Genomic DNA, 20,660 nt, shown 5'->3' on the forward strand with positions numbered 1-20,660 from the left:
AATTTTATTTCCTCTCTTATTCTTTTCTGTGTAAACACCATAACTTTTGTTTTTTCTATTGAGAACTTAAATCCCCATTGAAATGCCCATTTTTCTATTCTAATTATCATATCTTGTATTTTTTTAATAACAAATTCTGTATTTCTACCTCTTTTCCATATGGCTCCATCGTCCGCAAATAATGAACATCCCATTTCTTTCTCAATGTCTGTAAATATATCATTTATCATTATGGAAAACAATAACGGACTTAATATGCTTCCTTGTGGCGTCCCATTTTCTACTGTAAATTTTCTTGATAGTTCTTGCCCAATTCTCACTTCTATTGTTCTGTCTGATAAAAAGTTTTGAACCCAGTTAAACATATTTCCATTGATCCCCATTTGACATAATTTAATTAATAATCCTTCTACCCACATCATATCATATGCCTTCTCTAGATCAAAAAATACAGCGACTACACTTTCTTTGTTGATTTGTGCTTTTCTGACTTCATGCTCTAAGCAAATTGTTGGGTCATTAGTATTCCTCCCCTTTCTAAACCCACTCTGATATTTAGATATATACCCTTTGATATTTAAATAATAAGTTAATCTATTATTAATCATTTTTTCCATTATTTTACACATATTTGACGTTAAAGCAATGGGTCTATAATTTTCTGGGTTTGTATTGTCTTTTCTTGGTTTGGTTATTGGAACTATGATCGCCTCCTTCCAGCTCTCTGGCAGCTCCCCTTCCTCCCAGATTTTATTGTAAAATTCTAATATTGTATCTTTTGATGTTTCACTGAGATGTTCTATCATTGTATACCAAATGTTATCTTTACCAGGTGCTGTATTCTTTGTTTTCCTTAGTGCATAGTTCAGTTCTGTTTTAGTAAACGGTTCATTCAATAAATTATTTGTTTCTTCAGTATTTTGTTGTAAATCTTTGTATTTTAGTTTTGTGGCTTCCTGACCTTTCCTTCCTTCTTCACTCATGTTACTAGAACTATGAATTTTACTAAATGTTTCTGCTAATATTTCAGCTTTCTCGTCATCTTTTGTAATAGTTTTGTTACTTATTTTTAATACTGGATATTCATATTCTTTTTTAATACCATTCATTCTTTTAATTATTTTCCAAATTTTTTCAATTTTTGTTTCTTTTCCCACTGTGTTACAGAATTTTCTCCAATATTCTCTCTTTGTGTTCTTAATTATTCTCCTTACCATAGCTTGTTTTCTTTTATAATCAATTAGATTCTGATAAATTGGATTCCTTTTAAGTACTTTAAATGCTTTATTTCTTAACTTTATTATTTCACTACATTCACTTGTCCACCAGGGTACAATTCTCTTGTCCTTCTGTCTTCCTCCTTTCTTTATTGAATTTTCTGCAGCTTCTAGTATTACCTTATTTATATATGTATTTATATTATTTATATCCATTGTCATGTTGACTTTTTCTAGACTAATTTGACTCAAATAGCTAAATTTAACCCAGTCTGCTTTATTAAAATTCCATTTTTTGTTTATTTTTATATTATTGTTATTTATTGTTAGTCCTGCTCTTATTGTAATGGGATAATGATCGCTGCCTATAGTTGTGTTTTTATCAATGTCCCACTCACAGACACCAGCCAGTGAGTTTGATACAAATGTTAAATCTATGACTGACTCTGCTCCTGTTCTTACATTCAGTCTCGTTCCTCTTCCATCATTAATGCATACTAAATTTTTGTTTTCCATTATTTCTTCGATAATCTGTCCATTTTTATCGTTACATTTACCCCATACTGTGCTATTAGCATTAAAGTCCCCACACCATATTACTCTCCCTTCCAGATGTTCCATCACCTCTTCCATCAACTCCAGTGACAATGTTTTACATGGATTATAAAAATTTAATATTTTACAATTTCCTTCTTTTCCCCAAATTTCTATTACTATATATTCCAATTCTTTACCTTTCCCTATTATTTGATATTGCCTGCCTTGTTTTATAAATATTATACACCCTCCTCCACTTCCTTCTTGTCGATCCCTTCTTATATTATCATATCCTTTAATAATAAAATCTATTGTTGGTTTTAACCACGTCTCCTGTACACAAATAACGTCTGGTTTCTCTTGAAGTTCGTTAATATAACCTTTAAGTTCCTGTCCATTAGCAATTAAACTTCTAGCATTCCATTGTAATATATTCATATATTGTCACCTGGTGTTCCTGGTCTTCCATCAGCTTCCAACCTTTTGTTAATGTTTTCCCAAGATCCCTCTTTGAACCCCAAAAATTTTTCAGCTCCTCTCACAATTATTTTAATTTTCTCTGTTTTATGTTTGGCCTGGTCAGTGCAGTTTATGACATATGCTATGAATAATATTAGGTTTTCAACTGGCATTGTGATGTTTTCCTCTGTTTGCTGTTTACTGGTACTTTGTTGTGGGTTTTGGTTCTCTGTTTGTCCTGTCGCTCTTGTCTTTTGTTCTTTGACACTTTTGACTGCCTCTGCATATGTGGTGTTTTTACTTATTTTCACCTGTTGGATTTCTTTTGCCGTTTTCCTCACTTCACACCCCCCGTATGTAACTCTATGTTGTCCTCCACAGTTGCAACACTTCTCCTTTTCTTCTTTACATTCTTCTATCCTATGGTCTTCTCCACACTTTGGACACCTCTGTTTACCTTTGCACGCTGCTGCAATGTGTCCATATCTCTGGCACCTGTAGCAGCGGAGTGGTGGTGGGATGTAAGGCCTAACTTGAAAATTTAAATAACCTATTTTTATGTTTGCTGGTAATGTTGTCTCATCAAACTCAATCATAATTGATAAACTTCCTACTCTTTCCCCATTAACAGTTCTTGATAGTCTCTTCAAGTTGTTTACTTGTGCACCAACAATGTTCCTTTTTATTTTATCTAAATCTTCATCCACTGGGATCCCGTAAATAACTCCGCGAACTGTTTTGTTTTCTCCTATTATCTTTTTTTCCATGACCATTCTTTTACAGATGTTCTCGACGTGCAAAGCCTTATTTTTTTGTTCTTCAGTTTTACATGATATTAATAAATTTCCATCTCTTAACACCTTCACCATTTCTACATCCCCAATCTTCCTTTTTATTTCTTTTGATATCAAAATGGGGCTTATGTTACCCTGCCCTTCCTCATTTTTTAGTTTTAATATTATTTTAAATTCATCCCTCACTACTTTTCTTCTTACTACCCTTTCTTCATCAGAGCTGCTCCCTTCCAACTCCCTTTTATTACTCTGGCTGTCATTTGTCCCTTCCTCCATTTTATTTCTTCCGCGTCCTCTCCCTCTACCTACCGGTGTCCACCCCTCAAAATCCATGTCTGCCTCGTCTCCTACCTGTTTTTCCATCCGAACCATTCACATACCAGTTTATGCCAATTTCCGCCTGTTCCAAAGTCCAAAAAATGTCAAATACCGATAATCCGTCAAAAATTGTTTTGAATTCCGCGCCCACAGCTTCCGCGATTCCACCCGAAGCCCTTTCCTTCCAGTCTTTACATTTGACAAAGCGATACTCTGTTTAGCCACTTTAGCCATTCTTCTAAAGAAGAGTCTTTACAAATTAGCCCGGTTCGGTTCGACACACCCACGTGATAGTGGTCGTAAGCTAAACTACAGTAAAGATTTCTGACACCGACTAGCATGCCTATAAAAACGATTACCAAACAACTTGTTCCTGAAACGCCCATAGAACGCAAGCGACCAATCAGAAAGAGCATGAGCTGCAAAGTTAACCAATCAGAGGGCGTAAAGAAAAAGTAAGGGCGGGGCTTAGTCTGGGCAGCTGTGCTTGCTTAATAAAAATCTTATTTCCTGCTAAAAACTGCTGTTTTCTTCATACGATTTAAAACAAAATTTTAAATTAGCTCTTTAAAGTTTACAAACTCGTGCACAAATATTCTAAAGTACTTTATATTTTTCATTATTCATTTTGCATAAGGTGTGTGTTCAAGGGTGGTGGTTTTCATTGGTAAATGGACTGTACTCATATAGCGCATTTCTATCTTATTTCAAGACACTCAAAGCACTTTACACTACAATCTGTGTCCTCATTTACCCATTCATACAGCACTCTACTAGATCTCTACAAAGCTAATTGAACAAATCATTCTAAAGAGACTAATAAGTGCTTTAGATCACATTCACACACTGATAGGACACACATCAGAGGCTATGAGGGGTTCAGTGTCTTGCCCAGGGACACTTCAGCATGTGACTGCTGATGGATTCGAACCCCCAACTCTTTCATTGGAGGACGACTGCTCTAACCAGTCAGCCACTGCCGCCGCATTGGGTTTCAAGTCAACTAGCTGAATACTTAAAAAGTTAGCCTCAGCTCTCTGTTCTGCTTCACTACTATATAGCACGTCTACTGAGTTTGGATATTCAATTAAAAAGCTGTATTTGTGTCAAAACATTCTCAGTACAGAAATAATGTAAATAATACTTTTAATAAATATAGCAAGAGAAGTTACAAACAAATGATTAGAAATACCCATTTGAAATAATATTGTAATTGACACAGTTGGAATACACACTATTTTATTTCTCCTAAGAAATTTCCCAGCACATTTGAATGTTCCAATTTCAGATCATGGAGAATTTAGGAGAAAATATCTTAAATGGGGACAACACAGTGGCTCAGTTGATAGAGCTGTTGCGTCTCAGTGAGAAGGAGAAGGTAGCAGGATCAAATCCCAGTCCGGGGGCCTTTCTGGGTGGAGCTTGCACATTCTCTCTGTGCATGTGTGGGTTTTCTCCGGGTGCTCCAGTTTCCTCCCACAGACCAAAAACATGCATGTTAGGCTGATTGGTAACTCTAAATTGTCCCTAGGTGTGAGTGAGAGAGATAATGATTGTTTTTGTCGTGGCGCATGTGATGGACTTGCAACCTGCATCATGTACCCCGTCTCTCGCACAGTGACTGCTGGAGGTGGGAATCATTGACCACCGTGACCCGAAAAGGACAAAGCAGTTTGAGATAATGGATGGATGGATATATTAAACGTCACTCAGTCATGAAGGCAAAACATCAGTGTTTCCAAAAGTTTGGGTTAGAATGCTGAAATACCAAGTGAGGGTCCTTTGATACTCCTTGAATCGCCACCTTATCGTAGGAGTTGGTGCACCTGAATGATCCTATGAGTGCTGCTGGGTGCAATTATAATTGTCCCTGGGTCTCCCAAGGCAGATTGGTCCTAGGTGACAGGCCTGAATGATTCCAAAAACTCATATGGGCAAATAACAGCAAGGAACTCAGTGCATGTGACTACTTTATTCTTCTGGGGGACTTCAACATCCATGTCTGTAACGACAGTGAGACCTGCATGGTTATGATCAGGAGGAGCAGCCTCACTGACCTGAACTCAAGCGGTGTTCTGTTGTTGGACTTCTGGGGTCACGACTTGTCCATCACAAACACCATGTTCGAAGAGAGATTCAGATTCCAAAGTTTACAAGATGAAAGACCATGGCTTTCATTTAAGTTATTTGGCAGAAATGAAAGACTGGGGATGATTTTATTTTTTGTGATGCTTCTTCAATAAATGTTACATTTGTATTTTTTTTAAATGTTCATGGCACAAAATGTTTCCATATTATATTTTAAGTGAGATGATAAAAACATAATCACGTATCATTGCTGGTGATGTTAAAACACCATACCATCTGGGGTTTATCTTTAGTAAATGAAGGTGTGTAACCTGCGGGTTGGATTATAATATTACAGTTCATTTAAGCATAATGAGCCTGCTATGAGAGGTGGCTTTAAAACTACTTCAGTGTTTCTGCAGAGGCCACTCAAATCCATTGCGCTGCCATTTCAAATAATGGAAAATTTGTTGGCTCTGTCTGAAGACGTTTGCATCTAAACTACATGCAAAACTTCCTATTTGCACATCAGTACTAAGGCCAAATATTTTAATGTTGCCCGTTATTGTTTCTCAGAAGGTGAGCTTGGTGCACAGCAAGTGAGGCTTTTCAGCGCAAAGCAAAAGAAGCACATGAGCATCAGTCAAAAACTGGCTTTGGATTTAAGATGTCTTCGTGTCATGCCACTATTTAGCTATGAAACAATAAAAAACATTAGAACTGATTAAACATTGGTTTCAGTCAACACTGCACAAAATGTCATTAAACAAATAACCAGTTTCCTTTTGTAAAAATCCTCACATGTTCATTATAGTTTGTTTTTAATGTAAAGTCGAGCTGATTTCATGATCAGTCTTTGTGATCATATACAAATTTATAATTTTCAGTAGGGCCTATAGGTTTTTTTTTTTTTTTTTACCTTAGTGACTTTTATCAATCTTATGTCTCATATGACGTTTTGAGGCAACTATTTTGCTTGAAGTGCAATGGGTACAGTGGATGGACGGATGCATCCGCGGTGCTGATGCTGCAGGGAGGGGCGTGACGTCACGAGAGAGACCGGGAAAAGAGGCGAATGGGGAGAAGAGAGGGGGAAGGAGGAGAAGGGACGCAGAAGAAAGCGGGGGGGCATGACTGCATTAAAGAAAACCCCCAAAATAATAATTTTAATAATCATGACTCCTGTAATTCACACTATAGGCGGGTTTCGTCCTTTATAATGGCTCCTTTGTTTACCTGCGCTCCGCAATAAATGACGAGCCGGCTCAGGAAGGTAATTACCATCTTTTTATGTATTTATTTGCACGCCTTCTTCATCCTCTAACACTCGACTGCCTGATGTTCACCTTAAGGACCTAAATGTCAAGGAAAATGTCGAAGAGCAGTCGCCAAAAAAATGGCAGCAATGTGCGTTCAATGTGCATGTGCCAAAAAATCCAACCGATCATGACGCGTTGGCCTTTAAACATCTTCACAGCGGCTCCATTGTGTCTTCCTCTGCCTACATGAAAAATTAAAATGGAAACAGGCGTCACGAGAGCGCTGCGGTACAGTACACTCTGCTGTAGTCAGCCACGGAGAGCACATGGGCTCTGCGCACAACATGCGTACTGGTTGCAGTGCGTCGTGCCCATCAGCAGCGTCTGCTAATGGCTGCAGTGTCCTCTTAGTGTAGATCTATAGGCGTCAGCAGCTTAGTGTGAAGTTCATCCTAAATGACCCCTAATCTGATCATTCAAGCTATAAAACCATGAGTTTTAACTTGCTGTTGCATAACACCCATTTTTTATTATTATTTATTTATTTTTACGCTGCAGTGTATTCCAACTTGACAGAGATGTCATCTCCAGGCATGGGCACCCCCAGTGACCCCCTCTTGGCCAGTCCAGGAGGGAGGTTACCCACAGCTCAGGAAGGCATCTGGCGGAGCTCACTACCTAAAACTGCCAGCTTCCCAACATCCACCACCCGCCACCTCAGCCACAGAGCCAACAACTTCCAAAGACAGCCAAAGCGTAGGAAGTTAATACGACCTTCACCACCTCCCCCACCTAACACACCCTGCCCCCTGGACCAGCTGGACCTTAGTGAGCTCCCCCCAAGAAGGACTTTCCAAGAGCTGCTTTTCAACGGCTGCGTCCTGTTCGGCATTGAATTTAGCTACGCCATGGAAACGGCTTATGTGACTCCTGTGCTTTTACAGATGGGCCTACCTGATCAGTTCTACAGCTTGGTGTGGTTTATCAGTCCCATTCTTGGTGAGTGGTGCTCAGGGCTGTGTGAGAAGTATGATCAACTTTTGCCTGATTTGAACGCTGGTCTGTGTATCTGTATTTAAGGATTCCTCGTTCAGCCTCTCATCGGAGCGTGGAGTGATCGTTGTACATCCAGGTTTGGGCGGAGGAGACCCTTCATTTTTGCTTTGGCTGTAGGTAAGACATGTTTAGAAAGGATGACAGGTATTTTCCATGGCACCTGAATTCAGTTATGGAGAAAGAATCATGAAAAAAAAATGAAAACCATAGCAGCAGAAGAAAAAAGCACAACAAATTACCATCATTAGGCAAAACATTCCCAGAAAATACTAATGTATGACGTCTTAGATAAATGGTGTAGATAATGACTCAACCAGCTGTCAGAGCCTTCACAAAACTTATTCCCATTGATCCATGAATTGTCTTAACAGCTTTTCCTTTCCAGGTCACAGGGCAGCTGGTGTCTCTGCAGTCCCTGAGCGAGACGCGGGGGTACACCTTTTGACAGTTTGCAAGTCCATCACAGGGTTACTTAAAGACAAACAACCAGGAACACCCTCAGTCACACCCAGTGACAATTTAGAACAGTGGTCTGCAACCTTTATGATTAAAAGAGCCATTTCTTCCCCTTTGCACTCTAAATAAAATGTCTATGGAGCCGCAAAACCTGCTAAAACTGTGATTATCAACTGGTGGCCCATGGCCCGCTTCAAGCCTGTTGGAGGGAGCTTTACCGACCAGAAGGTGTGATATTATGAAAGTAAAATATACATTTATTATTAATAATTATTGATATTTTTACATTTTAGTGCAAAAGAAAGGACTAGATTTATGTAAAGAAGAAATATATATATATATTTTTTTTACCAATTTTAAAAAAAATTCTAACACAAGTATGCAGGCTTATGAGTTTTCTTTTTAATTGTGGAAACAATTCATAAAGTATCCTATTAAGAAGTAATGAAGCATAAAGTTAAAAATTAGGCCAGTTTGTTGGATACGTAATTGAGTTTAAAAATGAAAATAAATGCTTCCATTTACTTTGACTTTGTTTTCTCTTTAATTATTACTGTTATCAAGTTGACTAGTTCCTTAAAGGTATTCCCCCCAAAACATTCGGTGGATTTGAGAAACAGATCACATTGTAAGACTGGAGGTAAGCTAAAAGAAGTGGCTAACAAACTACTAGCATGATGTAGTCAACAAGTTTTACTCCTTGTGTTAATATCATTCACATGGTGGCAAAAGAAATAACCGGAAAACTGCTAAAACTAGCCATTTCTTGTTGTTTGAACAATAACCAATAAACTTAAGTTTTATGTTAGTTTTGGTCAAAACTTAGAGCCACTGCAGAGGGACCAAAGAGCCTCATGTGGCTCCAGAGCCTCAGGTTGCAGACCCCTGACTTAGAATTACCAGTTAACATAACATGCATGATTTTAGCTGTGGGAGGAAACAGTAATACCTGGAGAAAACTCATGCATTGCACACACAACTCATGCAAACCCCACACAAAAAAGGCCAGGAGGCAAACATGCAACTTTCTCACTGTGAGGCCACAACTCTAACAGCTGTACAGCTGTGCTACCATTCACAAAACATCAAAGCCACAAAAGACATTATGCAACATTGCATGTATCCTGCTGACCTTGATACCTCTACATGCATGATTTTCCTTTTCAGACATCTATGCTGTGCTTTCCTGTTTAGGGGCTTTGATCGGTCTAACCCTTGTGCTTAATGGACGGGACATTGGGGGTATCATGGCCGACACGGCATCAAACCACAAGTGGGGAATCATTCTGACAGTGTGCGGTGTGGTTCTGATGGACTTCAGCGCCGATTCAGCCGACAACCCGAGCCATGCCTACATGATGGACGTGTGCTGCCCAGAAGACCAGGACCGAGGACTGAACATCCATGCATTACTAGCAGGTAATGGAAAATACGTTAACTTGTTAAATACTCGCATAGATACAGTAGTTAGGGCTATAACTGTGATGTTGTTCAAGAAACAGAACAAATTATGAATTAAAATATTTTTTAATTGTAATTGGTGTTTTGGAGAATACTTACCAGCTGTGCACACTTTGTTTAAAAGGATTTCTAAAAGAAAAATATAGAAAATGAATGATCAGAATAAAGGAGCAAATTCGCCAACCTCAAAAACTACACAGAAACATAGCATGTTATTTCCAAAATGGACCTTCTCAGATGAACTGGAAAGTAAAGAGGTGAAAAAGTAAAGTGGTGTCAAAATCTCTGAAATATTGTTTGCTTGGTACACAAGAGTGTTTTAAGGTTTTAGTTATTAGACATGGCAACAACAACAAAAAAACTTACTATAAATTCCTTATTTTTCCACACAGGACTAGGAGGAGGCTTTGGCTACATTGTTGGTGGCATCAACTGGGACCAGACACAGTTTGGAAGATCAGTGGGAGGTCAGCTGCGTGTCATATACCTGTTCACGAGTATCACACTGGTGATCGCCGCAGCCATGACTATGATGAGTATTCCCGAGAGGCCGTTACCAAAAAGCCAAACTAACAAAAGCTCAGGTAAAAACAACCTGAAAAGCCCCAGCCTCCCCCTTCCTCCTTCCCCTCCTGTTCCCCCCGGAGCGGCTCTGGGACATGATGATGAGGAGGAAGGGCTTTACAGCTACAACTTTGCAAATTCTCACCAAAGTAATTCTGACCCGTTGGCCCACTCTTGCAGTGCCAATGCACGACTTTGTGCTGGCCTCACCAGCCCCATCTCACCACTGAGCCCCCTCACTCCAAAGTACGGCAGCTTCATTAGCAGGGACAGCTCGCTCACAGGCATCAATGAGTTTGCCTCCTCATTAGGAACTTCCTACATAGACAGCGTGCTTATAGACTGCTACACAGGTCAGCAGACTCCTCCGGCCCTGGCCCAAAGCTCCACCGCTTTACCCCTGCCTCCAGGGCACTTCCCTCCTCCTGATAAATCCTCACAGATGGAAGAGAACCCTCCTGCAGGACAAACCCAGGTTGATACTGGGTCCCATCCAGCTGCGGAGGGTCAGAATGCTGAAACAGTCCAGCCTGAGAAAGATGCACAAACTCACAAGGCTCAGGTTTCAGCTGGGTCTCAGCCTGCAGGGTTGCATCGGGGCTCCACTGCTGGCATCCTGAAGCGACCTCAGAGCCTTGCACTGATGGAGGAGCCCACAGCAACACATGTTGTTGGGCTAGAGAACGGACGCAGGAGAACGGTGACTTTCAGTCAACAGGTCGGGCGCAAATTTAAACAGCTGCGAAGGCTAATTAGGAAGTATCCACCACTTTTTTTAAATGTTGTTTTTTGTTGTTGTTGTTGTTGTTTTCCCTCTGGAGTAGGTTGCAAACATTTTGCTGAATGGAGTACGCTATGAGAGCGATCTAAGCGAGAACGTGGAGACGGGAGAAACCCAAATGTCCATGAAGCTGCTCTGTATAGCCATCTACAGGATGCCTCCCTCACTGAGGAGTTTATGCACTAATCATTTTCTAGGTTAGAATTGCTTCTGTAAAAAAAAAAAAAAAATACTGAAACACGTACAACACCTTTTTTCTGATTTGTATAGAATTTGTGCATTGTGAGTTCATCTGTTTTGGGTTTGTTTTTTTTAGGCTGGCTGTCATTTGAAGGCATGCTGCTCTTCTATACTGACTTCATGGGGGAGGTGGTGTTTGAAGGAGACCCCAAAGCGCCCCATGACTCTGAAGCTTACCAACGCTACAATGCCGGCGTCAGCATGGGCTGCTGGGGCATGTGCATCTATGCATTCAGTGCTGCTTTCTACTCAGGTAAAACGTCCCACTCACATCACGGACATGGAACTGGGTGATCATTAGTCTCACATTTTCATCTTCTGCAACCTACAGCCATACTGGAGAAACTAGAGGAGCGTTTCTCTCTTCGAACTCTCTATTTTTTTGCCTATTTGGCATTTGGTTTGGGCACAGGCCTGGCAACACTATCCACCAACCTCTACGTGGTGCTTTCGCTCTGTGTCACCTACGGGGTGCTCTTTTCCTCGTTATGTACGCTGCCTTACTCTCTGCTGTGTGAATACTACCAGAGCCCTCAGGTAAGTAACAGCTATTGTACAAAAACTTACTTTCTTTTAGTGTTGATTTAAAAAGTGAACATTGTGCTCATATATAAGTCCGCAATTAGGCACAACACTTAACAAAAGCAGAAAAAAAAAAGAAGCACAAAGCAGGAAATTTTGAACAGCTGTTTTCTGATTCAAGACATACAGCAATCCCTCGCTACTTCGTGGTTTGTTTTTTGCTGACTCGCTCTATCGCGGTTTTTCAAAGTAAGATTGGGCATGACACACAATGGCTGAATGCCGGATGAGCCACACGATTGGCATGGATTTTTTGATTTTAAATAAATTATTTTAAATGATTTAGCACCAGTGTGCAGCCCACAGTTGTGGGGAAGCTTCATCCTGCAGCTGATCAGCTGATCTCTGCTCTGCATGGAGATCAGCTGATCTCGTGCAGAGGGAGAAGTGGGCGGACGAGAGTGCAGCCGGAGGCAGAGAGCTCAAATCATGACAGTCTGTGCTCTTTTAGAGTGTTTAGAGTTTAGAAACATTGTTTAGACGCTAAACTCTAAATTTTAAAGTATTACAAGAGTGTGGAAATGATTTTAAATGCTTTGATATATATATATATACAGTATACACAGTAGTGTGTGGAAATTAAACAGAGGACGAAAGAAAAATGTCAAATGTTCAAAACCACTTTTAAGACATTAGAATAAAGTCTGGCCCATTGGAAACAAAAAAGAAAATATAAATAACTTGAGGATTTTGTATCATTGCTAAGGCTTTTTTTTAGACATGCCTATGGCAGTGAAAAAGAAACCACAGAATGTGACGTTTGACATTCGCATGACATTAAACACTATCAGTGATACCAATGCTCTTTTAAAGTCACAGGTATTTGTTGTTTGCTTTGTTTTGTTCACAGCAATGTGTTATATGACCATCAAATTTTGTAATGTTTCAGAAGGCATCCTGGTTGACAGTGTGTTGTTTCAGCTAAAAAACAAATCTAAATGTTTAAAACTTACTGAACCATCAATGCTATAAATACTTGGAATGCCTTCTTCCTTGCATGGTTGTATTCCTCTTACAGTGACCATTGTTGTCATTATTAAGTATCCATCTATTTAGTTTTAGTCCCAGCTTTATCTTCAGTGTCACAGAGCTGGAGCCTTTCTCCAGCAGCCAACAGATGAAATGCAGTGTACATCAGTCCATCGCAGTTAAAATCAACTTTTTATTGAAACTTCACTTGGATTCTCTTTTGTTTCTGTCCATTGTGTGTCTCAAGCTTAACACTTAGATGCTGCCCCTGATAAGCAGGGAAAGCCATGGTGTACATACAGTATATGTCCAGCTGCTAATGCTGTTGCATATATGTTAGACTTGTATCATTTGAAAGTCATGTACAGATGTTTATTTGTCAGACCTGGAAAGATTATTGTCTTGAACAGGAAGTCAGGAGCATGCTCAGTTGCACATGAAGCTGGTCTGAAAGACGCCTGTGATAATTAGGAAGCAGAGCCAGCAGCTGGTTGTCTGCCTATTAGCATCTCAAAAGCTTTATGATTATAGAGCTTTATGCTGTCGGTGAATAAAAATGTAACTTTATACTAAAATATAATAAGAGCTCAAGATCATTTTCCAGGATGTGAACCTCTTCATCCAGCTGTGGTCTTTGATGTAATATCTCAAACTTTTTTCTTTTCTTTTTTCCCAGTTTTGTGGCTCGTCAGAGGAGGGAACCAGACGAGGGATGGGGGTGGACATCTCTCTGCTCAGCTGTCAGTACTTCCTGGCCCAGATCCTGGTTTCTGTGGCGATGGGACCTCTGACCACACTGGTGGGCGGGGCTCAGGGAGTGATGTATTTTGCAAGCCTGATGTCATTCGTGGGTTGCCTGTACTCATCTCTCTGCGTGGTGTACCATCTGCCCCCCCCTGAGGGTGAGCCCCCCGAAAGCGAGACCCAGCCACTATTGGCGCACATTTAACTAAACCCCTCTTCATTCTGTTTTACCTCACCAACACACCGAGCAGCACGCACTCCCTTACTGTCTTTTGGTGTCTGAGTGTCTGATAGTGACAGACTCACTGCGCATCCCGCCGCACACTGTAACAGCACAGTTTATCTGGTTTACACTTATCAGCACCGCTCTTGTCAGAGCCCAACAGACAGACAGACATTGGCCACCTCTCTCCCAAGTGTAAAACATGACCCATGTGTTCATACAGTGTGTGTGCCCACACATATTCCACCCCCCTCCCCCCAATTATTCCAAATGGCCATTTTGAGTCCTCTCAACATCTACTGAAATAGCAAGGTTTGGTATTTTATTTTGGTGTCACTGAAAACATTTGGGTTTGAAATCAAGGCAGTCGTTCAGCGGTTTGTTTGTTTTTTTGCTTTACTATCTGGACGGGTGAAAAACGCAGACAATAGCACTTTTTTGTTGCGAACCCACCAACGTAAAGGGATAGTTCAGATCTTTTGAATTAGAGCTCTGTGGACAGGTTGCAAACAATTATCTTACCTGTTATAGATAGCACTTTGAACTTCATCAAGTGGAAGTTTAGTTTTTACAGGACTGACGAATTGGCTCGCTGAGCAGGGTCAAGGTCAAAGAGGATCGCTGCCATCTCAAACTTTTGTAGTGATTTACGAAAACATTATTTAAAAAACTTTTACACCAATATCAGTTGTATATGGTTATTTCAACAGAAATACTGTATACAGTAGTCCCTCACTTATCGCGGGGGTTATGTTCCAGACAACACCGCGATAGGTGGAAATCTGCGAAGTAGGGATGCTATATTTATTTCAGTATTTATAATTTAAGGCTTTATAAACCCTTCCCACACTCTTGCAATGTTCTAAACTCTCTAAATGCTCTAAAAGTGCACAGCGAAGGAAAGCAGACAGACTGATGCTACAGTTACTGAGCCAATCCAGAGGTGAGCTCCCGGTGCTCCCGATGGCCAGTAGCGATGGGGAAAGACAAACCCCACCCCCTCCTTTCTTTTTCTGAGGCTGTCTGTCACAGCAGAGCAGAGACACACAACAGGTTGTGCACTTGCCTGTTGTGTGTCTCTGCTCTGCTGTGACAGTCAGCCTCAGAAAGAGAAAGGAGGGGGCCCCTAGGCGATCACTGAGCGGGCCAGGCCACCGGGAAATGTCCCGGTGCTCCCGATGGCCTGTCCGCCCCTCAGCGCAATGCTCTGATTGGTCGCCTGCCATCAATCAACCAATCGTGTGTCATGTACACTCTTAAGTTGAAAACCCGCACAAGATTAAGTTAGAAAAAGTCAAAGAATCGAGGGACTACTGTATTCCTATCAGAAGAGCCCCAGGTTGCAGCTAAAGTGCTACAGTTAGCTTCACTTGCAACAACATATTTCTACGTAAATAACTGTGTAATGCAAAGTTGACAATAATGTTCTTGTAAGGATTTTGAAATAGTGTTGGCATGAGCTGTTCAATCCACTTTGCTAGTGGCCACTCGCACACTAGTCAAGACTTTTTCCACAGAACCCTACATCAAAACATCTGAACTATCACTTTGACATGTAAGCAAAATACTGACGTGTAACTGACAGGTGAAATGTAAAATTGTCTCAATCCGTTCCCAAATTTAAATCCTTTTAAACTAAATTTTACCTGTTAAGAGGATTAGGAAAAACTGCAATAAATAGAAATATAAAGAGGTTGCAGTAAAAGTCTAAAAGCAAAAGTTTAGTAACGTCTTTAAAAACCAAACCAAATATTTGCATGTGTTCTTATACTTTTTCTTGTCTAAAAAGTTTGTTGTATAATATATTTTTAATTGTGATTGAGACGTCAAAACCTGAAAGCTTGGTTTCTTGTCGTATATTCAGATACATCTATAAATATTTAAAATATTGTGATAAAATTCAATATTTCTTGTCAATCACTTCAGCAAGTGAAACTCATATTTATTATGTCATTACTGATTTGAACTTTTTCCACAGTATTTTAAATTTTTTAGATGTACCTGTGCATATATCATTTCATTTCAAACCCAAATGGTTTCAGTTACAGAAAAAAATAAAATATCCCAACAACAACTAACAGAATGGCCTTGCTGTTCCATTACACTAGGGCTACATGTGTGAGTGAGTTCTATCAGTTTGAGCTGGTTTAGTGTCTGAATGTCGGGATAGTTGTGATGATCATTCTGTGCAAGCTAACCACAGCTTACATCTCTTTTTCTTCCTCTGATTAGTTTCCTAACATCTGAGCTGCAGTGATCTCTCATAGCAACAAGGACATGTTTTTATTTTTTGGTCATTTGGCTGTATGAATGTTTCTCTGAGTTAGCTGACATGTATCAAAGCAACGTCAAGGTTTTTTTTCTGACATGCTGCTAATGACTGTTCACACTTCAAGTTCTTTCTGTGAATCCAAAAGCTCTTTCAGCGCTTGAATTTATACTAATACGGCTCATCTAAATCCACCAAAGACATTTTTAATGTTCTATAAAAGGGCTTTCACACTTGTCACATTTTTACAGCAAATATACCCACACTTTTCACAGACTAGTTGGTATACAACATTTTGTCAACATGCATTCAGATTTTACATTATTTTTTTAACAAACCACATGCCAGCTAAGATTCGACAGACATGCACCTGCACTGATTCTCTCCGGGCCCTCACTAAGCCACGGGCAGCTCTTTGAGCTGTCACCGTACTCCCCGCCATTCCAATGTAATGACAGTGATTCTTGTCATTGTCAGGAAGAGGAGAAGTTGAAACTGGGGTGTGAGTCAGCACTCAGTCGAGCAAAACAGAAGAACAGCAAACAGAGAGAAGACTCATGTGGACTGTGGGTAACTCTGAAGATGGACAACGTTTAAAAACGACTGTGGGGGGATTCAGAGGCAGCAGCAAGCGCTTCTAGTCATCGTTAGGGTGCATGCTTAACATAGTAGGCTTCTGCTCCACCACGCTCAGTCCATCAACTCAGTTAAAGGTCTCCACTGGAAGCTACTCATCCCTTTCTGATCCTGAAATCATCTTCATCTGCAAATTGTTTTTATTTCTCATTTGCTGTGCAATGGCAACTGTCCAGCCTTGACACAAGACTTTATGTAAAGCCTGTTAATGTGATGGTTTCATTGAGCACACCAACATACTGGTGCCTGAGCAGAATGACAATAGCCTACTATTAAAGCCTCCTGGACTGACCGGATGCACGCCAAGCTAATGTTTCTTGGGGAACAGCAACTGTATGGGCCGTGCTGTTACAGCTTGCTTGTGGAATAAAACAGCGTGTCATAAGGTAGTGCTCATCATTGTAAAAGCTGCTTTTATTCAGCGTTCAGTTGTAAGAAAATGACCGGTTTATCACTTTTGACTCCTGTTTTTCTTTCATTGATAGCTTGGGTTTCTTTGACCTGAAATTTTAAGCTACACCACTGGGAGGAGCCACAGTACAGAGACTAAACCATCGATTCAGCGCATCCTGTTCCATTAGAGAAATTAGACCATCTTCCTGTATAAGCCAGCCATTTTCCATGTGAAGGAAACTGGGTCAAGTGACGTCATCTGGTATGAAATTATGTTTTTGAAACAGCACAGATCAAACACCAAACAGAACCAAACAAGTAAAAAGACAAATTTATTTCTTAATCAGAATATACAAAGCAGTGGCTGAAGTAACCTAATGCCATTCTGGTTATGGAAAAGGCAGTCTACACAGAATTGGGCTACTCAACCGTTAACATAAAACTCGAGAAATGCGAGAAAAACAACATATAAATGGTACAAACTTGCGTGGAATGCATACAGAACAAATGACCAAAGCTTTAAGATTTAAGAGGGGTTAATTAACATTGCAAAAATCCTACCTCCACAGAGAAGGGTCAAACAATCCGTCTGTGGAGGTGCAACATACAGCTCCTTTATTTATTTGCACCATCTGTTACATTAACAGGGCAGCCAGGGATTTAAGTAGCAGCTTCACACACATAAAAAAAAATATCTCGCCTTAACTTATGCTTAACTGTCCATTACCCCCTGCTTAAAACTTGTCTTTGGTCCTTTAAGTGTATCCGAGAGGTCAACATGAGCCTTGAAGGTGAGCAGCTGCCTGGATGTATGAATCATCTGGTCAGCACTGACATAATAGAGGTTGTGCTTCGAACATACTGATGTGAAACTTCAGGAAATGAAAAATAATGATCTTATGCTGTGGCCCAACTCCTACGAGTAGAAAATAAAATGCTCATTAAGGACCAATAAATAACATTTCATAAAAAAAGGGGTATGCAGGGCCACCACGTTTCAAGACTCCAGTGCAATGAAATAACATGGGAGCAACCAAAAAGAAATCTCTTTCAAAAGAAACAGAAAGCACAAGCTCTAAAACACGATGTTGACCAGGCTGGTGGGACAGTGCCGCAAACATGTAGCAGGGGAAAGACCTAAGCCTCCACATCTGCCTCTTTCGAATCGCCATTTTCCTCTGTCTTCTGCTTTTTTGGCTCTGCTTTTTCCTGTTGAACCAAAAGATAAATAAAAAAAAGACACATAAGTAACCAGACATTGGCAGATTAGTCAACAAAGCCAAGTGATTAAAACGTGTACTTCAGCCTGATGACAACCCACCTCCTCCTCCTCCTCAGCTGCACGCTTCACAGGCTGTGCATCAGTCTCCTCAGCAGGGGGCGCCTCCTCGACATTTTCTGCTGCACAGAGGGAAAGAAAATTCAGCCACAACCGGCCTTTTTTTTTTTTTTTTTTTACTTTTTTGCACTTACACCAGGTCACAGAGTCAACAAGTAATTAACAGATACAGCCTCAAGGTTGCACGTGAAGAAAACAAAGTCCAGAGAAATATGCAGCGTACCACTTCCGTTCTTCTGCTCCTCCTCTGTAGTTTCTTCCTTTTTCTCATCGTGTTCAGCACCATTCTGGATGTACAGGGGAAAAATACTTTTAATAAGCAAGCCAAAATTGGATCTTAAATATATATTTAAGCAAAGGAGGAGGATGAAAACAGTGACGGGGGGGGGGGGGGGAACAACATTTAGACAAACATCTTCCTCTTGAGACCCAAGAAAGGCACGTGTGCGCCCTCTTATTACCTCCCCAGAGGATTAACTGCCAAGCTGTGAGAAACTAGACTAGAGAAACCAATGGAGACGTGTAAAGGGTTGCTAGCAAACATCTGTGCCGTTTCACAACCCAAACAAAGCCGTGTGTGGAGGTGGGGGGGAAGAGTTGAACGGGAGGTGGAGAGACGGGTGCAGCGACACCTGCACGATGAGGGGCGCCAAGACAAAAGACCATGAGGCCGGTTTGTGTTTCAGACTCACTGTGCCATTGGCAGGTGCTTCCCCGCTGTCCGTCTTCTTCACCTCCTCCTCCGCTTCCACTTCTTTCTTCTCTTTCAGCTCCTACAAAATAAAAGCACAAGTCCACGTTTTTTTTTTTTTTGCAAAAGCGTTAACTCACGAATCACATTTATAGTTCGGTATGAAAATGGCATGGTAAAGTAAATAAAAAAGCGTGTGCGCGTTTTATTGGGAGGATTCTTCAAAGCAGAAGCGGGTTTTCATGGCACCGTGACGCCGCGCGCTGTGAAGGCGCTGCGGCTTCCCGCCCACAGCAGCCACGGCTCCACCAGCTGCACCGCTCCACCGCTTTGTCTGCTCGACAAGACGTTTCACACGGCTCACAACGCACACTCTTCAACGAAAACTTGCTTTCGACGCTGAAAATGACGAATAAATCGCCTCTGCTTTTCGTTATTGTCGGCAAAAAAGGGGTATTTTGAGACAACGGTCATTTAGATAATTCACGTTTCCTCATTAGACTCAACTCGAGCCAAGTAAACGTTGTAACGATTGATAAAACCGCCAAATTACTCACTGGTGTTTCGTCCAATTCAGCTAAACCGTTTAAGAAAAAAAAAGTTACCAAAATCTTTTTACACGACAGTTTCTTCAGCATCCCCCCCCCCCCCCTCCCTCTCCCCCCAGATTAAAATGAATGAAACGCACCTTGGCTGTAACCTCTGTGGTGGCGGTCGTGTCAACAACTGTGTCGGCCATGGCTATAGTTTTGTAAAATAATTTAGATAATTACAGTCCTGTTTAGAGAAAAAAAGATTTAATACTTTTTCTCTCTATGCCTCCGAGTAGCTAGTCCAAAGACGCTAAGAGAGAAATGATGTCTGCCCTTCTCCGCTTTTCTCTCGAGCTCGTTGAAAATCCACTCTCGTTGGATGCGAAGACCAGATTCCTCATGTGATTGGACAGTGCCGACCACCGGACTGTTCTATTGGACAGAGCTCCTGTCAATCTAAAATATTAGTCCCGCCTATTGACAATGTCATCACTGATTGGTCAGGTCTTTTTAAAGCGCTGCATTATGATACTTCAGTTCTTTTCTTAAACTACACATACATTTGTTTTGTTTAAACTACAAATATAGACAATAGATGCGAATAACTCTTTATTAAAGTTAAAGTAATCTATCAGTTGTACTGAAGACCGAAGATTTTCTTGACAGAATAGACTGTGTTGAACTATTACCACACATGGCCACAGGCAACATCTTTTGTCTTAGCGGTCGTTTCTGCAGAAATTAGGTATCAAATTACAGAAAGAAAAAAAAAACGGAATACAGTGACGGTGTGTGAAGCAGACAGACACTCCTCTTTTCAGTATTTAACCCTTTTAAGTGCATCTTCTTTTAAATTTAAACATGTCAGCTAAACACACTGTTAAGTTACACAACCAATTAGTGTCTCACAGCCTAAATTGTGAAAAATAAATTAACAACAGTTGTTCAATTCCTTTGTGTTACTTTAATAAACTGAAGGTATGCCTCAAATGATTGGCCATTTTTAAATTACTGCATGTCTCTTACTAAAACAGCATAAGTGAAAAAGAAATGTTTTAGTCTAAAACAAGAA

The 20,660-nt window shown here is 40.6% G+C and overlaps 3 protein-coding genes across 5 annotated transcripts in view; 1 reads left to right on the forward strand and 2 right to left on the reverse strand.

Moving 5' to 3' along the window:
- Nucleotides 1–20,660, reverse strand: part of LOC119411820 (E3 ubiquitin-protein ligase TRIM62) — a gene marked incomplete at its 5' end in the record, with an annotated part of 294,497 nt that overhangs the window by 140,449 nt on the left and 133,388 nt on the right.
- Nucleotides 6,600–14,014, forward strand: slc45a1 (solute carrier family 45 member 1). The gene is made up of 9 exons (XM_037678761.1): nucleotides 6,600–6,665; nucleotides 7,210–7,650; nucleotides 7,732–7,824; nucleotides 9,358–9,582; nucleotides 10,017–10,906; nucleotides 11,013–11,166; nucleotides 11,286–11,462; nucleotides 11,541–11,746; nucleotides 13,437–14,014. Exons 2-9 carry the CDS (start codon nucleotides 7,230–7,232, stop codon nucleotides 13,707–13,709), a joined length of 2,439 nt encoding a protein of 812 aa, XP_037534689.1. The 5' UTR covers nucleotides 6,600–6,665; nucleotides 7,210–7,229; the 3' UTR covers nucleotides 13,710–14,014.
- si:ch211-222l21.1 (parathymosin) lies at nucleotides 17,345–19,982 on the reverse strand. 3 transcript variants are annotated; one of them, XM_037678758.1, is made up of 5 exons: nucleotides 19,744–19,982; nucleotides 19,057–19,137; nucleotides 18,588–18,651; nucleotides 18,347–18,423; nucleotides 17,345–18,234 (listed from the first exon to the last, which is right to left on the reverse strand). In XM_037678758.1, the coding sequence occupies exons 1-5, from the start codon at nucleotides 19,792–19,794 to the stop codon at nucleotides 18,163–18,165; spliced, it is 345 nt and encodes a 114-aa protein (XP_037534686.1). In that variant the 5' UTR covers nucleotides 19,795–19,982; the 3' UTR covers nucleotides 17,345–18,162. The 3 variants fall into 3 exon arrangements, with proteins under 3 accessions (XP_037534686.1, XP_037534684.1, XP_037534685.1); XM_037678756.1 differs by having other exon boundaries at nucleotides 18,347–18,426; nucleotides 19,744–19,980; XM_037678757.1 differs by having other exon boundaries at nucleotides 18,350–18,426; nucleotides 19,744–19,979.

This window comes from Nematolebias whitei, chromosome 7, assembly GCF_014905685.2.
Source record: "Nematolebias whitei isolate Nwh7 chromosome 7, NemWhi1, whole genome shotgun sequence".
In the NCBI taxonomy this organism is placed as follows: Eukaryota; Metazoa; Chordata; class Actinopteri; order Cyprinodontiformes; family Rivulidae; genus Nematolebias; species Nematolebias whitei.